The sequence below is a fragment of the Apaloderma vittatum genome, unplaced genomic scaffold (genome assembly GCF_000703405.1).
Source record: "Apaloderma vittatum isolate BGI_N311 unplaced genomic scaffold, ASM70340v1 scaffold9038, whole genome shotgun sequence".
Lineage (NCBI taxonomy): Eukaryota > Metazoa > Chordata > Aves > Trogoniformes > Trogonidae > Apaloderma > Apaloderma vittatum.
This window is the reverse complement of record NW_009730165.1, coordinates 5,375-23,656: the sequence shown is the minus strand read 5'-3', so window position 1 is coordinate 23,656 and position 18,282 is coordinate 5,375. Positions and strand designations below refer to the sequence as shown.

The window sequence follows — 18,282 nt, the reverse complement described above, 5'->3', positions numbered from 1 at the left end:
CTTTCTTTGTGCTTTCCTTATTTCTACTTACTAAGTTTTGTTAATGCAGTTTTAGTTTATTTTGAATTTTTGTTTGTTTGCTTAAGTGTTCTATATTAAGATTAAAACGTGTCAATTCTTTTCTGTAAGATAGAGTCAGGTTTGATTCTTTTCTGGACAAAATGCAAAAGGATGAAATGAATCCTAAGGTTTTACAGTAAAAGTAGTATGTGAGAATTGCTGTCGTCCATATTTAGTGTATTTAAGCAACAGATAAAAAGCCTTAATGTGGTCAGTTGCAAAATATTTTTTAAAAACTTCAGGATGGGATGCAGCTATTGAGTGTAACAAAACCAAATTATCTAATCTCTTGTTTTTAATGCTTTTGCAGCCAGAGTTGGGAAGACATCACTAATTATGTCCCTTGTCAGTGAAGAATTTCCAGAAGAGGTAGAGCATCCTTATTTGTTTTTAAAGTTTTATTTCTGTGCTGTTGTGTGTATATATATTTTTTTTTCCAAAGAGTAAGTTAATAGGCTTTGTTTTAAAATAACGTTTCGTATTTAGAAAAAAAAAAGTCTAGAACTGCAATGATGAGCTATGGAAGAGTGTTGTAAGTTAGTTTCTATATATCTGCATGAAGATCAGGAGTTTATATTTTATCTAGGTTACTTTATTGTTTTTCACATGGCTAATTAAACTAATTCTTTGATATCTGAGGAATGTTAGGTTTTTTAATGCAGTTGAAACTGGTCATAACTGGCAGCACCTTTCAGCATTAGAGACTCGTAAATGGGAAGATACTGAAACAGGCAAAACCTCCCTTTTTTTTAGTGCTGTGTCTAAAGAGCAAGTAGATTGCAGAATGAATGAGAATAAGGAATTAAAAAGCCGCATTCTATAACTTAGCCTTGGCTATTTTTTGTAACTGAGACATTGTGTTTATTCTATTTTTGAAGAATGTTTTACTAACTCTTTTCAAGTAGAAAACACAGAAAGCTTACTGCTTTCTTCCAGTCTGAAAGTAAAGCTACTTCTATATTCCTTAAAAAAAGCAGCACATAGCTCTCTTTATACCACGAGAACTGCAGCTGCTGCAGAGAGTTCAGCTTTTTACATATAAACACGAATGTTTATTTCTTCTGATCACAAGTCTTAAAATAGACATCACGTGCTGCTCTTTGAATCTACGCTGCGCTGTGTTCAGTGCAAATCAGTAGGTTACCGCAGTTCATGAGTCAAGATTAGATTGTTAACATAACTGAGTTTAGTTCCCAACTTTGCAGGTAAAAAGGAAGCTCCAGTCTGTGTTTGTTCTTAAACTGCTCAGGGACCTGTTCCGTTGGCAGCTTGTTTGTTGACGTATGTGATGAATCGTAGGCCTCTTCACTTCTCAGCTTCTTCTTGCAGGGTAATCTAGAATATTTCTGTAAATTCGTATTGAGAGAAAAAGTATCACTTTATATATAACACAAAAACTGCCTGGAGTTACAGAAGGAACTTTAAAAAAAATACTGCATCCTACGTGAACTGCTGAAAGAGACCCACAGTTCCTGCCGAGCTCTATGGCCGTGTGTAACAGACCCCTCAGACTCTGGAATAGTTTGTTATATACTGGGTAATATCAGTACTCATTCCTGTTGAAAATGTACGTAGAGCCTGAAGCTTTAAAAAGAGGCATTCCTCTGGTGATTAATTGGGTTTTCTTTTTTCCTTTTTTATTAAAAGAAAACAGAAGTATCATGAAAGTTCAGTGTCAGCAGGTAAAAGGCAATGAATAGCTGTGCGGGAAGTTTTTATGAAAATTAGGTTTAAGTTCATTCATCCTGAATATGGATTAGTATTCTCTGGGGGGAAAAAAAATCAGCAATCACAGCTAGTTTACAGTATTTTGCAGAACATGCTTTTTATTAGCATCGTGTTTCGCTTTGCAGGCTTTTCTGACCTTAATGTTTAGCACTCTGGCAGAAGCAAGGAACTTGTATTTTGTCTGTTATGCTTGGTTGCCTTATATTGTGTTGGGGTTTTTTTAACGGCTCTTTTACTGTTCACAGGGTTAATTCTTGTACTGATTTTATCAGGCTATCTTGTGCAAAAATTAAAACGTTTAAACATAGATTAAACAGCATTTGATTTGTCATTAACGACAGGCTAACTCTGATATTACTCTCCTGCTAAAGACAGTGTAGCCCTTTGAAGTAATTAATTGAATTTGGTAGCCTCTCCAAGTTTTAGAACTTTCATTTATGGGACATTTTTCTTTAAAGTAAATCACAGTTCAGATTTTGTTTACAGTTTTCACTCTTGTAGTAATTCTGTGTAGGTAGCTGGATGTAGTGGATTTGAGGTTTTTAGGAGATACTGAGTTTTATCGAATCCCTTAACAGTACTGCTTTCTTGCAAAGCATGCAGGAAGTTCCTTATTCAGCAAATACAATGAGAAAGTAGCAGTGACTCTCAGTACAGTGCAGGGTAAAAAACAAGACTATTTTAACTACTGATGAGTTTTTCTATTTAAAGATGGCACATGTATTACACATACAACTTTTTTTGAGCATCTGGAGTTTCTGGATTATCTCTAAAGACTTTATCTTGCTGTTTCTTTGCAACGCAAGGTTCCACCACGAGCTGAAGAAATCACCATTCCAGCTGATGTCACCCCTGAAAGAGTGCCAACCCACATAGTGGATTATTCAGGTAAGGACTGCACAATATCACTGTTTGACTGATTTGATGTAGCATTTGTCTTTTTTGATATATTCTAACCTCCTTGACCTCACTGAATAGATAAATTGGCTTAGTGTCAAGGTTCATATGCTATTATAAATACATCCAACTGCTGTACAGCTAGAAAAATCCTTCCACAGCTTCTTCATGGAAGCCAAGAATTAGGCAGTGTTAGCAGACACCTTCCTGTCTTCTCTCTCTCAGCACTGCTGAGGAAATCTTTGGTGTATTTTGAGCTTAAATTTATGGTGAGTGAGTTTTTCTTTCTAATGGATGAAATGTGTCATAGATTTGGTTAACGGGATAGCTTAGTCTTCCTGGAACAAAAAGTATCATCAACACTGCAATAAAATTAATACGTGCTGTATTCTGTTGTAAAAGTCTACATTACAGAACCATGTTGCTACTTGTTATTCCAGGGAGGGGCTGTTGATAAATGGAGGGGGATGCAAGCCGTAACTCATTCCAGAGAGAAGCTGTCTACAAATGTAACCATTGCTCTTTACAATAGCTGCTAAAAAACTTGAGTGTAACAGACTTTGAGTGTAACAGGCTTTGTCTTGTGAGTTAATGGATCAATTTCATTATTGTTACAGCAGAAGTGCTCTTTAGTGCATTCTATAAAGAGATGTTTAAATAACAAGAGCTGTCACAAGGCTGTCGTAGGAGCATTGTGAAATACCTTAGTTCAGTTTTTCAAGTTTTTTTGCAAAAACATTTAGTGTTAATGAATGGTTTTTTCTACTGAATGCAGAAGCAGAGCAAAGTGATGAGCAGCTTTACCATGAAATATCACAAGTAAGTGCGTTTTAGTGTTTAGTAGAAAATAGTTCCTGGTTTTGGAGAAATCTTTCCTTTTAAGTTCTCTGCATTAGATGGGCTTCAGTGTGAATTGAAGAAAAAAAAAAGCCTCTCTTGCTTTTCCTTGATTAGCATTTAATTTTGTTTTGTGTCCTGTCCTACAGTAAACCTTTCTCTAATTAAGAGAAATAGATACTGTGCTGTTGAACTGAGTTTAAGCTTTGTCCTTCCAAGGGAAAGGACAGAACCCAAGTATCATTTATTCAGGAGGCCAAGGGATTGACAGTTTTTGGAAAGAATTATTCCTGCCCTGCAGTTTTTTCTCTCATGTTGCACTATTGCATTTATGAAGAGCTCAGGATTCTTGGTAATCTTATAATTCCTTCTGTTTCCTGTTTCCAGTTCTTTCTGATCACCTTTGCATGTTTTCTCTATGGTGTGTCGTGGTGGTATCTTCCATTTCTGGCATTTAGTTCAGTACTTGAGTGCAGGCTGCAAATGAGGATTCTTCAGTTTAGATTGTTTGGTGGCATAGGTCTCTCTGCAGACATCAGCTGTGAATGTCACACTACAGGACAGGCTTTTTGGCACTTCTCGACACAAAAATGTAGCTGTTTGAGCTGTTGAGACTACAAAGAGCTTAAGTCAGGGGCGCAGTTTTTGACTGATTTCTTACTCTGATGTTACATATAGTTCTTAATTGTCTCTGCTGCTCTGCAGACTATAAACAGTGGAATTCCATGCCTTTCTTTTCTTTTCATTTTAGGCAAATGTGATTTGTATAGTATATGCTGTTAACAACAAGAATTCTATTGATAAGGTATGGTAACACATTTAATCCACTTACTGCTTGAGATACAACTTGTGCACAGTTAGTTGCCAGCAAGCTGGAAACTGCATTAGACATCTAAAAAGCTTAAGATGGTGTTTGAAATCAAGTTATAAAGAGAACGTAAAGATATGTTATTGCTTCTGATCTATTTCAACATCTGAGTTTTCAGTAATTTCAGTCATCTGACAAAGTTGCTCATTGATCATCTCCAGTTTTTATTAGTTTCCTCCTTTGTGGGTAAATATGTGCCTTCTTGGGAAAGGAGCAGTAGCAGTTGTAGTCGAACTTGTGCACAGTTCAGTCGAATTTGAAAATGTATTTTCATGTTTGTTTTTTAATCCCGCTTTAGGTAACAAGTCGATGGATTCCTCTCATCAATGAAAGGACAGACAAAGATAGCAGGTGCATAAGTAAAGATGAGAAATGTGAATTAGGCTGCACATCGATGGGTGTCAATGGACAGTGTTGAGGATGTTAATTGTTTAAGAAAATCAATTATAAACTTAAAGTTTTTATATAAGAAATCCGAGCAACAAGAGATTTAAAGTATGTAGGTCTGTTACATATGCCAGCAATGCTATTTATTTTGAATTTCATGGGCAGCTTTTACCAGGTGTGTTTATGTTTGTTGTGGTAAAACTAGCTTTGACTACATGATCTGTGTAGGTTTTCTGCTGATCCTGGTTTTGTGTAAAAAGAACACAATCAGTTACTTTTGTGGGTTTTGTAGCGTTTTCTGTCTAAATCAAAACAATTTCTGTAAAACTGTTACTGTTTGGTTTGCCTATTGGCTGCCAATGATATTTAATTACATCATGAAAGTAATATAATGGCTTCTGGTGGGAGGCAGGATGCTAAATTAAGATAGGTCTTTTTATCTCTTTGTCTTTAAAGCTTTTAACCTTTTTTTGTTTCAGACTGCCTCTTATATTAGTTGGAAACAAATCTGATCTAGTGGAATATAGCAGTATGGAAACTATCCTTCCCATTATGAATCAATATACAGAGATAGAAACATGTGTAGAGGTATGCAAGACTTTCTTAAGTTAGAATGAGTAATAAAATGTATTCTTGGCATGCATGTATGACAGCTTCTTAATAGAAAAGCTGATTTCTTTTTTTTTTTCTGGTCAAAATAAAATATTCAAATATGACTCATTATCGTGGTGAGTTTATATGTTATTTTTCTTTTGCGAAGAATAATACTACTATTGTATTATCAGATGTTACTGTAAAATTCCTCTAATATTTAGAGCCTCCTCACATCCTTGCCTCTAGCACACGTTTTAAATTTACTATTAAGCCAGACAGGTGTCTTTCTCAAAGTACTTAGAACTTTCTGATTTATCTGTTATTGGTATGACAGCAAATTGTAGTGAAACCTCCTTTATATAAACTACTGAACAGGTACAAGGACTAGATGTGTGTTTTTGCAAAACAGCGGGGTACCCACAAGAGGGAGGCTGGATCTTTAAAAGTTTGATACTTGCTTAAATTTTAGAAGAAATCACCAAATAGTCAAGAACTAGCTAATCAGTGTAAGGATTTCTCTTTCAGTGTTCAGCCAAAAACTTGAAGAATATATCTGAGCTATTTTATTATGCACAGAAAGCTGTTCTGCATCCCACAGGTCCTCTTTACTGCCCAGAGGAGAAAGAGGTATTTATACATAGACACTTAATAACAAATAATGTGGGGGGAAGTTAATCATGTTCCTGTTCTTTTTCAGTGAATTCTGCACTTGTTAGTGTGTTCTGTTACCACCACCCCACCTCCAAATGTCAAGTCTTATATTCCAGAACCATGGTGATTGCTTTTTATTGCCCATGTGAACTGCTAAGTAAAATGAGAAGCTTTGGTAATGGCTTTAAGTCAAATATAATGTGAGCAGAATCCTGTGTCCAGTTCAGTTCTCCTTTAGAGATACATTCCACAGTAACTCCATTTATTTTAGGGAAAATACTCCAGACTTGGCCTGATTTAAGAGAAAGAACTTTTCTGAGTGTCCTGTGTGCCTTTGGTAAAAGGGAGAAGAAACAAGTGATGTGGCTGTTTTATAAGTGTCACAGGTAGTTAGCTGAGTGTATTATGGAATATGGGTTTGTTTTTTTTAAAAAACAAACAAACAGGTTAATTTCATGGGCAAATGCAGATAAAAATATCTAAACGTAACCCCTGTGTAGTATTGGGCAGTAGGAAAGTTGCTTCGATCGTAAATACTTTGTCAAGTAGAGAACCAGAGAATAACCCTCTTTTGATTTCTCCCATCAGAATCATCTTTGTGAGTTAGTAATGTTGTGATAAAATTATTGTGCTGAAATCTTTTTGGTTTTCCAAAAACCAATCTCTGTGCACTGTGTGTGACCTCTATGAAGAGAAGAGTCCATCATCACTGTAGTTGTTGGGAGAGCATTACCAGTGTCTGTTTTCCTTCGCTCGGAAGGTATCCTAGCAATTCTTTTGTCATAGCGATAGTCCGTATGATCAATGCTTTGCCTCCTAGATGAATGACCCCTGTGAAGATTTTTTTCAGTATTTGATATTTGAAGCCTTCTGAAGCCATAGTAGAAAAATGGTGAATAGTGATAGTGTGCTTGTTTAGAAAGTGTTGACTGTAGTTCTAGAGTTGTTTCTCTTTGCAAGGCATTGGGATCGCAAGGCACTTTTTTTTTTTCCCCACCAAAACAATGTTCGGGGAAAAAAAAATTTAGTTTGCTTTTAAAACTTTCTGTAGCGATAAGATTGAATTTAAAGCACTGATGATTTTAATAACTAAGTAGTGCCACCTCAGCTTGTAAAGAACTTGAGGTTCTTCTCTTAACTGAGCAGAAAGACATTTGATGTGGAATAATTGCTTTAAAGTTATGGATATAAATTTGCTAGATCGAGATTTTGTTTCCTGTTGCTTTTGATTTTTGCACATGTGTGTATCTCTTCTGAAAATGTAATATGAAGGCTAGTGTGTATTTTAATGTGGTTGAGCTGCCTAATGTCATTCAGTGTAATCTTTTTATATTCCAGCCTACAAAGATACTGAACTTTGTTTTATTCCTTAGATGAAACCTGCCTGTATTAAGGCACTCACTCGCATTTTTAGAATTTCCGATCAGGATAATGATGGTACTCTCAATGATGCAGAGCTAAACTTCTTCCAGGTAACTCTTTGGCTTGTCTTTTCAGCATGCTTGATAGTTGAACTATGTAATTCTAGAAAAAAAAGATTGCTTTTGAAGGAACAGTAGTGTGAATTGTAGGGTGAATTGTAAGGGAACTGAGTCTAAATATTCAAAGTCTCAAGTGCAGCAAAAAGGAGTGAATCTGTAAAAACAGAAATAGTGTTAATTTTATTTCTAACCATTGTTCAAGTTTTAGTTCAAGAGCAAAATAAAAAAAATATGCCCAAATGCCTGATTTAAAAATAAAGTAAACTTTGTACACAGTTATTTCCTCTAAGAAACTGGGTTGTCCTTTGCTAGTGTATTGGAATGTTTAAGGCTGCATTTGATGCTGGACATGCTGTTTGTTCAGCTGTAGCCAGTGGTCCTAATGTGCTCTTTTTGGTTTTTTGTTAGAGAATTTGTTTTAATACACCACTGGCACCCCAGGCTTTGGAAGATGTAAAGAATGTAGTCAGGAAAAACCTAAGTGATGGGGTTGCAGATAATGGATTAACATTAAAAGGTAAGCCTTACTGAACTTCTAAAAGGTGTGTCTTTATACAGCTGGTAATCATTCTTACATAATAAAAGCTAATCTCTTGGAATACGGTCTCTATCTTGATTCTTTTGGACTACAGTAGCTGGGTGTAGTGGCAGTATAATATCAAAGGATGATTAAAATGGGGAATAATGGGCTGAATAAAATAAGGTCTTACTTCTCACTGCAGAGCCTGGAATCCAGACAAATACCCTGATTCAAAAGAAATTGCTTTCTAAATAAGTCTATATCTTGTTTCTGAGCTTACTATGTGCAGCATTTGTCAGCAAGGTGTGGTGTCTGTCACATTTTAACTGCTATGTTATACAGATTTGCTCAGAGCATATGGCAGAAGTGGAAGGAGAAAAAGCGCTTTCTTTCTGAGCATCAATGTAACTGCTTTGCTTGTGGAGCTTACATACGTAATAGGACTCGTGAGAAATCGTAAAGAGTGGGAATCCTAAGGCGTAGCCTTACTAAACAGTGAAATCTCAGTGTTCAGTAAACCCTGGAAAGTGCCAAACAAAAATCTGACCCAGTTATTTTGGCACAGGACAACTAAATAGTCTTCCTTGAGACTATTCTCCAGGCTTCTTGCTAAGGATTACTATTAAAAGTGTTGAAAATATTGTTGTCTTTATTTTCATACAACTGAGTTCTTCTAAAATGCTAGTACTAAAGAAGCAAACAACAAATAATCAAGTGGGTTATTTTAAGGAAATGTTATTTGTAAAAGTATCCTTCAAAAACCCATGATTTCTGAACCTTCAGTCTGTGTAGGTAATGCTGTAATGTCACCTAGCAGGCTTAAAAACTGAACACGTATTTCAAGCTTTTTTGGTTTTAGTCTGATTCCATTAAAAATATTTGTAGCATGTGAAAGTACTTCAGAGCTTCAACATTTCATCATTTGATTTTTAGGTTTTCTTTTTCTACACACACTTTTCATCCAGCGAGGAAGGCATGAAACAACTTGGACTGTTTTACGTCGATTTGGATATGATGATGACTTAGAGCTTACGCCAGAGTACTTGTTTCCTCCGTACGTATCACTTACTTCAGCTTTCTGTAACTTAGGTGCATTTAATCTCTACTGCCTCCTGCTTTGGCAGGAGGAAAGGGTTATTGTGTTGTTGCATCAAGTATCTCCCTTCTTGTATGACCTACCAGCCAAAATCTTCGCGTGACTGACAGTTATGAAGGAAGAACTACTGTCTCTTGCATCAAATCATGTGCTACTCTCTCTCTTTACAAGAGAGAAGGCAAAAGAGACTCTTAATACAAAACTGGAACATGAATCTGAGCAGCTGCTTATTGTATGTGGCAACAAATTAGAAGTCTTGTCAGGGTTTTCATAGCACTTGAGAACCTTTGAAAATCCAAAAATTAAAAAGTTGAAATTGACCAACTCTGACTTCTTAAAAATGTAACTACATAATTTTCCGTTAAAAAAAAATCACCAAAATCCAAACCACATAAAACAACCAACCAAACCAAACCTCTGATTATTATATATCTACGTATCATGTAATATAAATACATTACTAATAAAAAAGTGTGTCATTTGTTCTGTTTAAAGGTAAATTATTAAAAGTAAATGTAAAGGTCAAATACCAAATTAAAAAAAATCTGTATTTAAAATTTTAATATTCTGTACTTCATAAACACACTTAACACTTCTTGTATTTATTTTTGTTTTCAATAAACAGGCTAAAAATTCCTCCAGACTGCACAACAGAATTAAATCACCATGCATATTTGTTTCTTCAAAGTATTTTTGATAAACACGATTTGGTAAGCTTTTAATTTGTGTGTGTGTCTTTATGCTGAAGAGCCTTCCTTTGCTAGCAAAAAGCGTATTTTGTCCATTATGTTGTTTCATGCAGCAACTGTCTCTGGCTTGAGCAGTGCAGTCAAAACTAGCCTGCTGCTTTATTTCTGCCTACAAGGCGAGTTGGCAGTTACAGTTGTACTGCCTTTTTTTTTTTTTTAACTAGCTCGTGTATTTAGTCACATTTGAAAACGAGAAGAACAGCAATTAAAAAGAAAGCAGCTCAGTTTCTTAGAGCTGTTTTCTTGAAGCTTGCAAGCCTGCAATAAGAAAATAAGAGACGTGAATTAAATGAGTTATGTGTATTGAATGCTTGTTTTCAGGATCGAGATTGTGCTTTGTCTCCCGATGAACTGAAAGATTTGTTCAAAGTCTTCCCTTACATGCCGTGGGGGCCTGATGTGAACAACACTGTCTGTACAAATGAGAGGGGGTGGATTACATACCAGGGGTTCCTCTCTCAGTGGACGTAAGTGTGGTCGTTTCACGTTAGTAGTTGATCACTTTGTGTGTGATATTGTGTTTATAGATTCCTCTTAAAAATCGAGAAAGATGGAAGTTCAGTAGTTGAAAATTGACCCAAGCAGTCACATTCTTACAGCCATCCAGGGAGCTAACCTTCAGACAATTGTTAGAACCTGTTCAGGATTTGGCCAGTATTTAGGACTAACTGTGAAGAAATTCCTTTTCAAAGTTTCTCTGAAACTTTTCAAAAATACTTACTTCTGGTTTTCTACTCTTTAGAGAGGGTGTGAATAACGATGTTCAATAATGAGGGGTTTTTTCCTTTTGAAAATACAGAAAACTGGAAAAATGTTAATTATTCAGGGGAAAAAATTACAGTGGAGGTTGAGAGGCCTCAGCAAGTACTGCCTTCGGAGTGTTTTGCTGACTATTAAGGCTGGTAAAGTTGTCACCACTTTCCATCAGAGTGCTTTGTTCTTCAGAGCCAGGAATATCACGTCAGTCTGGCGACAGGAGGAAAGAATTCTTTTAGTACTGTAAAGAACTGGTATCACAATGCTGACAATTTAGAAACTTCTTTTTGTCCCCTCTGCTAGACTAACCACGTACTTAGATGTTCAGCGTTGCCTGGAGTACCTGGGTTATTTAGGCTACTCAATACTTGCAGAACAAGAATCTCAAGCGTCAGCAATTACAGGTAATTAACAAAAAATGTTTGGTGCAAATTAGGAATTTAAATTTAGAAACCTGCTCAAGAGCAAATTGTTTAAACAAATGGTCTGACATTTTTCATTTACTCTTTTTTTGCTTATGGCTCAAGTAAAACCTTCAAGTTTGTATTTGTGATTGGTTTATGTGCATTTTAATGTTAAATGGACAGTTATTTCGTGTTTTCACATACATGCATGCGTGTACATCTTGTGAAAAAATATTTGTGTTTTTTCAAAAGTAACAAGAGATAAAAAGATAGACCTCCAGAAAAAACAGACTCAGAGAAATGTTTTCCGATGCAATGTTGTTGGAATGAAAGGCTGTGGGAAAAGTGGAGTTCTTCAGGCTCTTCTTGGAAGAAATCTAATGGTAAGAAACCTTTTGCCTAAAGTCACCTCTATATGCTTTTGAATTAAGGTTTAACAGCAAAACCAATTGATCTTAGAGCTTTGCTGATGAATACTGAGTTTGGAGAATTCTTTGAGGGATTTTAGAATTATTAAGATTATTTTTAATTTTATTTTTTTTAGCAAATAGACAAGTGGCTGTTGGATGCAATTACTTGTACATCCTGGGTTATAGCTGTGCATTTACTTGCAAAATAGACCACTGATTACTGTAACTTTCATGCACTGATGAAGTAGAACATGTGGCTTAAAGGGGCAAGTTGCTGCGGTCTAACATGAAACTCTGCATTTTCAGAGACAGAGGCAAATACGAGCGGAACACAAATCTTACTATGCCATTAACACAGTGTATGTATACGGACAGGAAAAATACTTGCTGGTAAGGTTGCCTCATTGTCTGGGTATGACTGGTTAATCTTAAAATTCAGTGAATTATTCAGAGCCTTCTACAAACAAATTTCTCTCTTAATTGTCTCTTCTTTATAAATGTGGGTTCTCTCTCCTTTTCCAGCTCAAGTAACTTCTGGTTTTACATGTTGCTAATACTTTAAACTGAACCTGTTCAGGACCTGTTGTTTTTGAAACTTTGCCTTAAATTGCACATGTTCATGCTGCAGGGCATCAGTTTATAACGTATGATAAATTATCAGCAAGCAATCTACATATTCACTAAAGAAGAATCTGTCGCGTAAGGTGATTGGGATGGCTAAAGTTAATCTTGAGTGGGTGAAATACTTTCTTTAAAGCTTGTTCTGCTGTAGTTTTTTCCTCTATGATAATATGATCTTTTTTAGTTTTTCAAGATCTAGTCCCTCTGCTCTGTGGTTTTCCTCTGTAGGATGAATGCCAGTTTCTATGGGAATCTAAGACTTTGTATTAAAGTAAATGTAACTTTTTATATCAAGGTTGTGATTGCCTGCAGATGTTATGGTAACAGCTCGCATATGTTGTCTGTGTGGTAAATTCTTACTGTTTCTTTTTTTGTTAATCCTGCCTATTGTCAGTCCGTTAGTTCTAATGATGTATAAAAATGAGCCATAAAAAAAAGAGAAGAAAGTTACAAAATTCCTTTAACTGCATAATGGCAAACCTTTCTTCCCTTTTCATCCACCTTTTCTTCCAGTTACATGATGTCAGTGATGCTGATTTTTTAACTGATGCTGAGACCATATGTGATGTTGTCTGCCTGGTATACGATGTCAGTAACCCCAAGTCCTTTGAGTACTGTGCCAGGATTTTTAAGGTTTGTATAGTTTATATATACAAACCTTTACATTTATGTATCTTTTCACTGACCAAATATTCAGGGTCAGTTACTGGTCCTATACACAAATTCTAGTGTTTAAAAGAAATTCTGTTTATGAGTGCTGGTTATATATGACTGATGCATTAAAAATGCAGTTTTGTTATTCATGCAAAGCTATTATCTGCTTGTCTATATAAAATACTCTGCTTCTAGAAATGAGTGACTTCATTGTAATGAATATATCAATGCTGCTGCAAACAGTTCACCTCAGGCTGTTTTAGGCTGAATGTATTGTGTACTATTTCTTTCACTCTTTTTTCCTGTTTGACTTTGCAGCAGCACTTCATGGATAGCAGAATACCATGCTTAGTGGTAGCTGCAAAGTCTGACTTGCATGAAGTTAGACAGGAATACGGTATTTCTTTTGAATTCTGCAAAAAACACAAAATGCCTCCACCTCAAGCCTTTACTTGTAATACGGCTGATGTGCCGAGTAAGGATATCTTTGTTAAACTGACAACTATGGCCATGTATCCGTAAGTACTTGAACCGTTGTGTGTTTTCCTATTGCATGGGTCACGCACAGTACCGCTGCACGTCATTGTGAGCCACGAGGATGAAACTGCCTCACTGAGATTTAGCAACAGAGAGACATAAGTGACTTGAGTAGAATCTTCAAATTATTTCAAATTATTTCAAATTGATGAAGCTGGTATGCGTCCGACGTACAAGTCAGTGTAGACTATTGTGGCTAAGGTATTTTTTAAAGAATATTCTACTTTATCTAGCTCCTGTTACACATTTCAGTGAATATGTAGAGTCCTGTTGTGACCTAATTATGGATGCATAACTATGTTCATATTTTTGAAGATACTTGTGAATACACTGCACTGTAATCCTTGTTAATAGCTCAACTTGACAGCTGATTACAAGTAATGACCCTCTTTACCCCCAGTGCACTGCTCAGAGCTTTTTTTTTAATTTTCAGGGTGTTTATTGCTATGTGCTTCAGTTAATTAGTCTAATAGATCTTATATTTTTTAACAGAACTTCTCTATAAACACCTGGGCTTCACATAGAAGATACTTAAGCTCACATTCTTCTTCACTACACATCTCACTGTTGCTAAGCTCACTTTGCACCTTTTTTGGCGGGTGGAGCTTTTAATATGGTATTGAACTACATAAATATTACAGCAGATGGAGTCTAGTATGACAGCTGACATTTGCTTTAAATTAAATAGAACTAGTGTCACTTTCACCCAAAATAATAGGATTTTTTTTTTAAACATTTGAAACTGAACTTACCAAATTAAATATGTAAAGCTTTGGGGGTTTGTTTTTTTTCCTTCTCTTGTATATATTTTGTAGCACTGGAATACTGGGAAACCACTAAAGTTGTAGCACTGACCAAATGTCTTTGCCATATCAATATTCCTGCTTCTCCCTTGGTTTTCAAGCATGTTTGTTAGGGTGGGAAAGATAGAGGTGACTCACTTTGTAAAGTGTGCGTTCAGAGGGGTAGAAAATGTGCCTTACTTTCCTTTGAAAAAGGGGTGTTACCTATTGCTGTGCAGACATACTCAGAAGCCTTCAGGTGATTTCCTTACAAACTTAAACAAATTCAGCAAACATTTGCATTCTTGTTTGTGCTTTGCTCTCCAGATCTGTGTATGGTGGTAATGCCAAAATGCACAAAACAGAACATCTAACCTCAAAATTCTGCACAGCTGTAGTTGTACCCTTGCTTCCCCAGTGTATTTTTTTTTTTCTACGCTCCTTACCCATTCAAATGTACCTTTATTCCTAAATCCCTCTTGGTTGTGGCACAGCCCTAATGTGCAGCTGATTTTTTATGAGCAAGATTTCAACTCCTGTCCTTCTGTGTGTTTTCGCAGCCATGCCCGGTTACGCTGTATGTGCGCCTGCAACAGGTGTACATTTTGCATCTGTCAGAACTTCCTCAACTCAGACTTGCTGCAATCTGTAAAGAACAAACTCTTCACTGCAGTTCTTAACAGGTCCTTAACTTTATTTACTAGGTACCAGGTGTGCTTTTAAAATAAAGGTTTTTTTGAAAAAGCAGTTGGTTACCTTATATACTGCAGATTTTTCACTCCATATCCACTAAAGAGGCAGATACTTTAATAACTGTCATTAAATTGTCGAACTTTTGTTTAACTTGAAGGTACTTTTGGATCTTTTGAGCTTAGTCTGATGATTTCTTTGGAACATTACAAATTCAGTCATGATTCAGGCACTTCGTGATTGCAAAATTACTGTGGAGAAATTAGGATTGTGGGTTTTTTAGGGAACTGGTAATGGACATCAAGTAGTGTCTGTAAACCTGCATAATGTGTCTCACTTGAGATTTTATAGGTTTGTTTAGTATTGAGTAGAGATAGTGCCTCTTAAATATCAGTTACACAAATATTTTCATAACAGCACGGCTTGACTATGACCGCGTTTTATAACATGTTGGCTAGTTGTTTGATATTTGGGAATTAACAGAATTTCTCTCTGTGTGTGTTATGCTTGATTTGCACAAAGAGTGTAAACAGTCTAGGGCTTTTAACATCCAATTCCTCTGTCAATAAAATGGAAGTGTAAATGGTTAAACATTTGCAGACACTTTGCAAAAAGTGATACCTTGTTTTCAGCATTGAAAACAGTGCTATACCTTGTCTTGTGTTTTGATACACGCTTTACTAACACCGCAGCGCTTGTCATCTCACTCCAGCAGACGGGAGTTCAAACCAAACAATTTTTGTAGTGTAGTGATTCCGTGTTTTATAGCTTTCTTGGAGGCACGTGTGATAAGTGTGTTTCAGTTAGAATATCCTGATGTACTGCTGCTGGCCCATGTATGTTACTGCTTCTGTTTTCAGATGTAGCTGCTCCAAGTAAGAGTGGCTGTCTCCTTTAAATGCAGGTTACATGCACATAGGAAACATACTGATATGCCCACCTATGGTATTGAGCATCTTTTGGGAAATACCACTTTAGTCCAAGATAAAAGTGTTAACCACAGAGTGAGAGTTCAGAGAAGGGTGAAAACTCATTAGCTTGGGAAAAGCCTGTGAATATGAGGGAAACTCTTCATGCTGCATCTCTTCTCCAGCCGTCATCCCTTAGATAAAACTCCCTTGAAACAGCAGTCTCTTTGCATGTTGTCTCTCTAAGGCTTCATTCAGCAGTCGTTGCTAGGAAATCTCATCTCTTAATCCTGAGGCTGAAATCACCTCTATAAGACATCCTCATTTTTCGGAATGGTTTTGGGTTGCTGCATTAGCTGTCGTGGCTTTTTTTTTTTCATATGGGCCCATGGTTTTTTTGCATCCTGCATTAGATATTGTGCTTCATTCTTCTTGAAATATTGTCAAAGACTTGAGGTACCAAAGTCTTTTTATGAGAAGTTTTGGGATGCTATCATTCTACACCCTGTCACTAGATAATGTGGAATAAGCACAGGAATTTCCTGCTGCCTAAACAAGTTTCTAATTCAAGGTATGAAGAATTCCCCATAGACTTTTCCACTAACTGTACAGAAAGAAAATAATTATTTGCTAGAATCAATATGTCTGTAGTCACGCAGTTAGTCACTAGGGTTTTGTTGCAGATTTCCAGCATGCTCGCTTCATCTCACCAGCTCTCTTCCTAGTTGGCTTTTCAAGGGTGTTTCCTTCCTGAACACCCAGGGCTGCAGGTTATTCACCATCCAGCCTGTGCAGCAGAGCTGAGACACCTGTGAACAAGATGGAATAGCTCCAAGTTGTGGGGTGAGGGGCATAGAGATGGTTTTCTTGTTTAAAAATGTTGTCTCCTCGATGCACTTTTAATCTAATGGTTTGTGATTAGAGAAAGCCTTTGAATCAAGATTTTCTGATGTAGTTATTTTATGTAACTCTTCCTATTTTGCCTTTACAAGAGCTTGCTGTTAGGTCAGGTAGTTGGGCAAAAATCAGATAACTGATGGGGGAAGGAGGTTCTCTGGAGAACTTATTTTCCTGATCCCTTCCTATTCTGAAGCTTTAGTCAGTGGAAGCAGGTAAACTGACGTTTTTCACAGTGGACCCTTCCTGTCTTCTTTGTTGCCACGTAATGCGTACACACTGTTAGGGAGGCACACCACAGAATTACATTAGGATCTTTCCGCCTTAGTAGTTAAAGGCAGAACATTGTGCGACTGGAAAACCAGTTCGTGCCCCCCGTCACTTTCACTTGTAGGGACAGAGTGCAGAGCCTGTCCCAGGGCTGGTGGGCTCTCAGAACGGCCAAGCCAGCAGCCGGGGCAGCTCGGCTGGAGATGTTCCTTGTGCAGGAGCGGGATTGTTGGTTTGAACTACCCAGGATCGCTGTCTCGGTTCTTTGAGGAGGAAGGCACTGCATTCCCAGCACTGTGCATGCGTGTATGAGACTTGTTATGATCGTGTGGTATTTTTGTGTTTTTAATTTGTTCTTGCCTTTAGGTATTCATTTGTATTTGTCTGGCTGGCACTTAATTGCTTTTTACTACGTTGTTTTACCTCTTTTTAAAAGCAAGGTTTCTGCTTGTGTCATTCTAACACTTTCCTTAACGCTGAGCTTGGATTTTTGGTACTTTTCCCCCCTTTAAAAAAACAACAAACAACTCCAGACCATCAATTTTAAGTTTGGTTTGAAATCATTCACTTGTTGCCTTTTGCTTGTACAGTAGTGGCATTTTTCTGTCAGTTAATTTAAAAATAAAATAATTCTAATGCATGAGAATTGTGCTGTTCGGTGAGGGAGACTTAACTCAGCATGTTTTTCCTCTTTCTAAAGTTCTTAAAATATTGTAGAATATAAGTGAAGCTCTACTTGCATATAGAACATGGTGGGTTTTGGGAATTGTTTGTAAGGTTGGTTTGTTTTGGTTTTTTTCTATAAACCCTTCCTTCTGTGAAGTTAAAGACAACGATTTCATTTTCCTTCCTTCTGTGAAATTAAGGACAACGATTTCATTTTCCTGCGATAATGGAAAATTTCTAAGTGTATAACTCAGGGTTTCTCTGTCACGGTGTGCAGTGTATGCAGATTGTTTTTTCAAAGCAATTAGTATACTGCCATTAAATCTAATTGCACAAATCTATCCTCACCCTTAGGTGTCCCCCAAATTAGGACAGTATAGCAGTATTTTACTTACCTATTTTCCTCCTTCTCTAAAACTATTTAGTGCCCTGTACTGTGTAGAAATTTGCAAAGCTGCATCCCCTGGATTCTTTCCAAACAGAATATATTGAATTGGCATTTTTAAATTCTTTTAGGTAATCAGATGCACTTGGAGCTTCTCACTTTTTAGCTGACTAATGCATGGGGGAAAATCCTAACTGCTGGAGTTGGTTTGCATCGTAGGAAATGACGTGCCTGAAGGGATGCTGCAGCAGCTTGTGCATGTTACGTGCTGGTTTTGGAATTCACTTGCTTATTTTTCATTGTTAAAACCTATTTTCTGCCAGAGCAGGCTGCTGCTGCTTGCTCACTCCATTAATTAACTTGCTTGTAATTCTGCTGTGAGTAGCCGTGTGACTGGCCTGTTGGCCTGCCACTCTGCTTTTGAAATGCCTGTG

General features: G+C 36.8%; 1 protein-coding gene across 3 annotated transcripts in view; it reads left to right on the top strand.

Annotated features, from left to right (window-relative positions):
- The first annotated feature begins 378 nt into the window (after window positions 1-378).
- Window positions 379-18,282, top strand: part of RHOT1 (ras homolog family member T1) — a 22,123-nt gene continuing 4,219 nt past the window's right edge. For 2 of the 3 annotated variants that reach the window (XM_009874682.1, XM_009874681.1), the window contains exons 1-18: window positions 379-429; window positions 2,595-2,676; window positions 3,461-3,504; window positions 4,274-4,327; window positions 4,689-4,741; window positions 5,257-5,365; window positions 5,897-5,998; window positions 7,396-7,494; window positions 7,912-8,020; window positions 8,957-9,077; window positions 9,745-9,829; window positions 10,190-10,335; window positions 10,928-11,028; window positions 11,281-11,411; window positions 11,745-11,828; window positions 12,573-12,692; window positions 13,032-13,231; window positions 14,593-14,715. In XM_009874682.1, the coding sequence (XP_009872984.1) occupies window positions 397-429; window positions 2,595-2,676; window positions 3,461-3,504; window positions 4,274-4,327; window positions 4,689-4,741; window positions 5,257-5,365; window positions 5,897-5,998; window positions 7,396-7,494; window positions 7,912-8,020; window positions 8,957-9,077; window positions 9,745-9,829; window positions 10,190-10,335; window positions 10,928-11,028; window positions 11,281-11,411; window positions 11,745-11,828; window positions 12,573-12,692; window positions 13,032-13,231; window positions 14,593-14,715 (1,796 nt within the window). In that variant the 5' untranslated portion in view covers window positions 379-396. The remainder of the gene's footprint in view (window positions 430-2,594; window positions 2,677-3,460; window positions 3,505-4,273; window positions 4,328-4,688; window positions 4,742-5,256; window positions 5,366-5,896; window positions 5,999-7,395; window positions 7,495-7,911; window positions 8,021-8,956; window positions 9,078-9,744; window positions 9,830-10,189; window positions 10,336-10,927; window positions 11,029-11,280; window positions 11,412-11,744; window positions 11,829-12,572; window positions 12,693-13,031; window positions 13,232-14,592; window positions 14,716-18,282) is intronic. The other variant, XM_009874683.1, reaches the window with a different exon arrangement.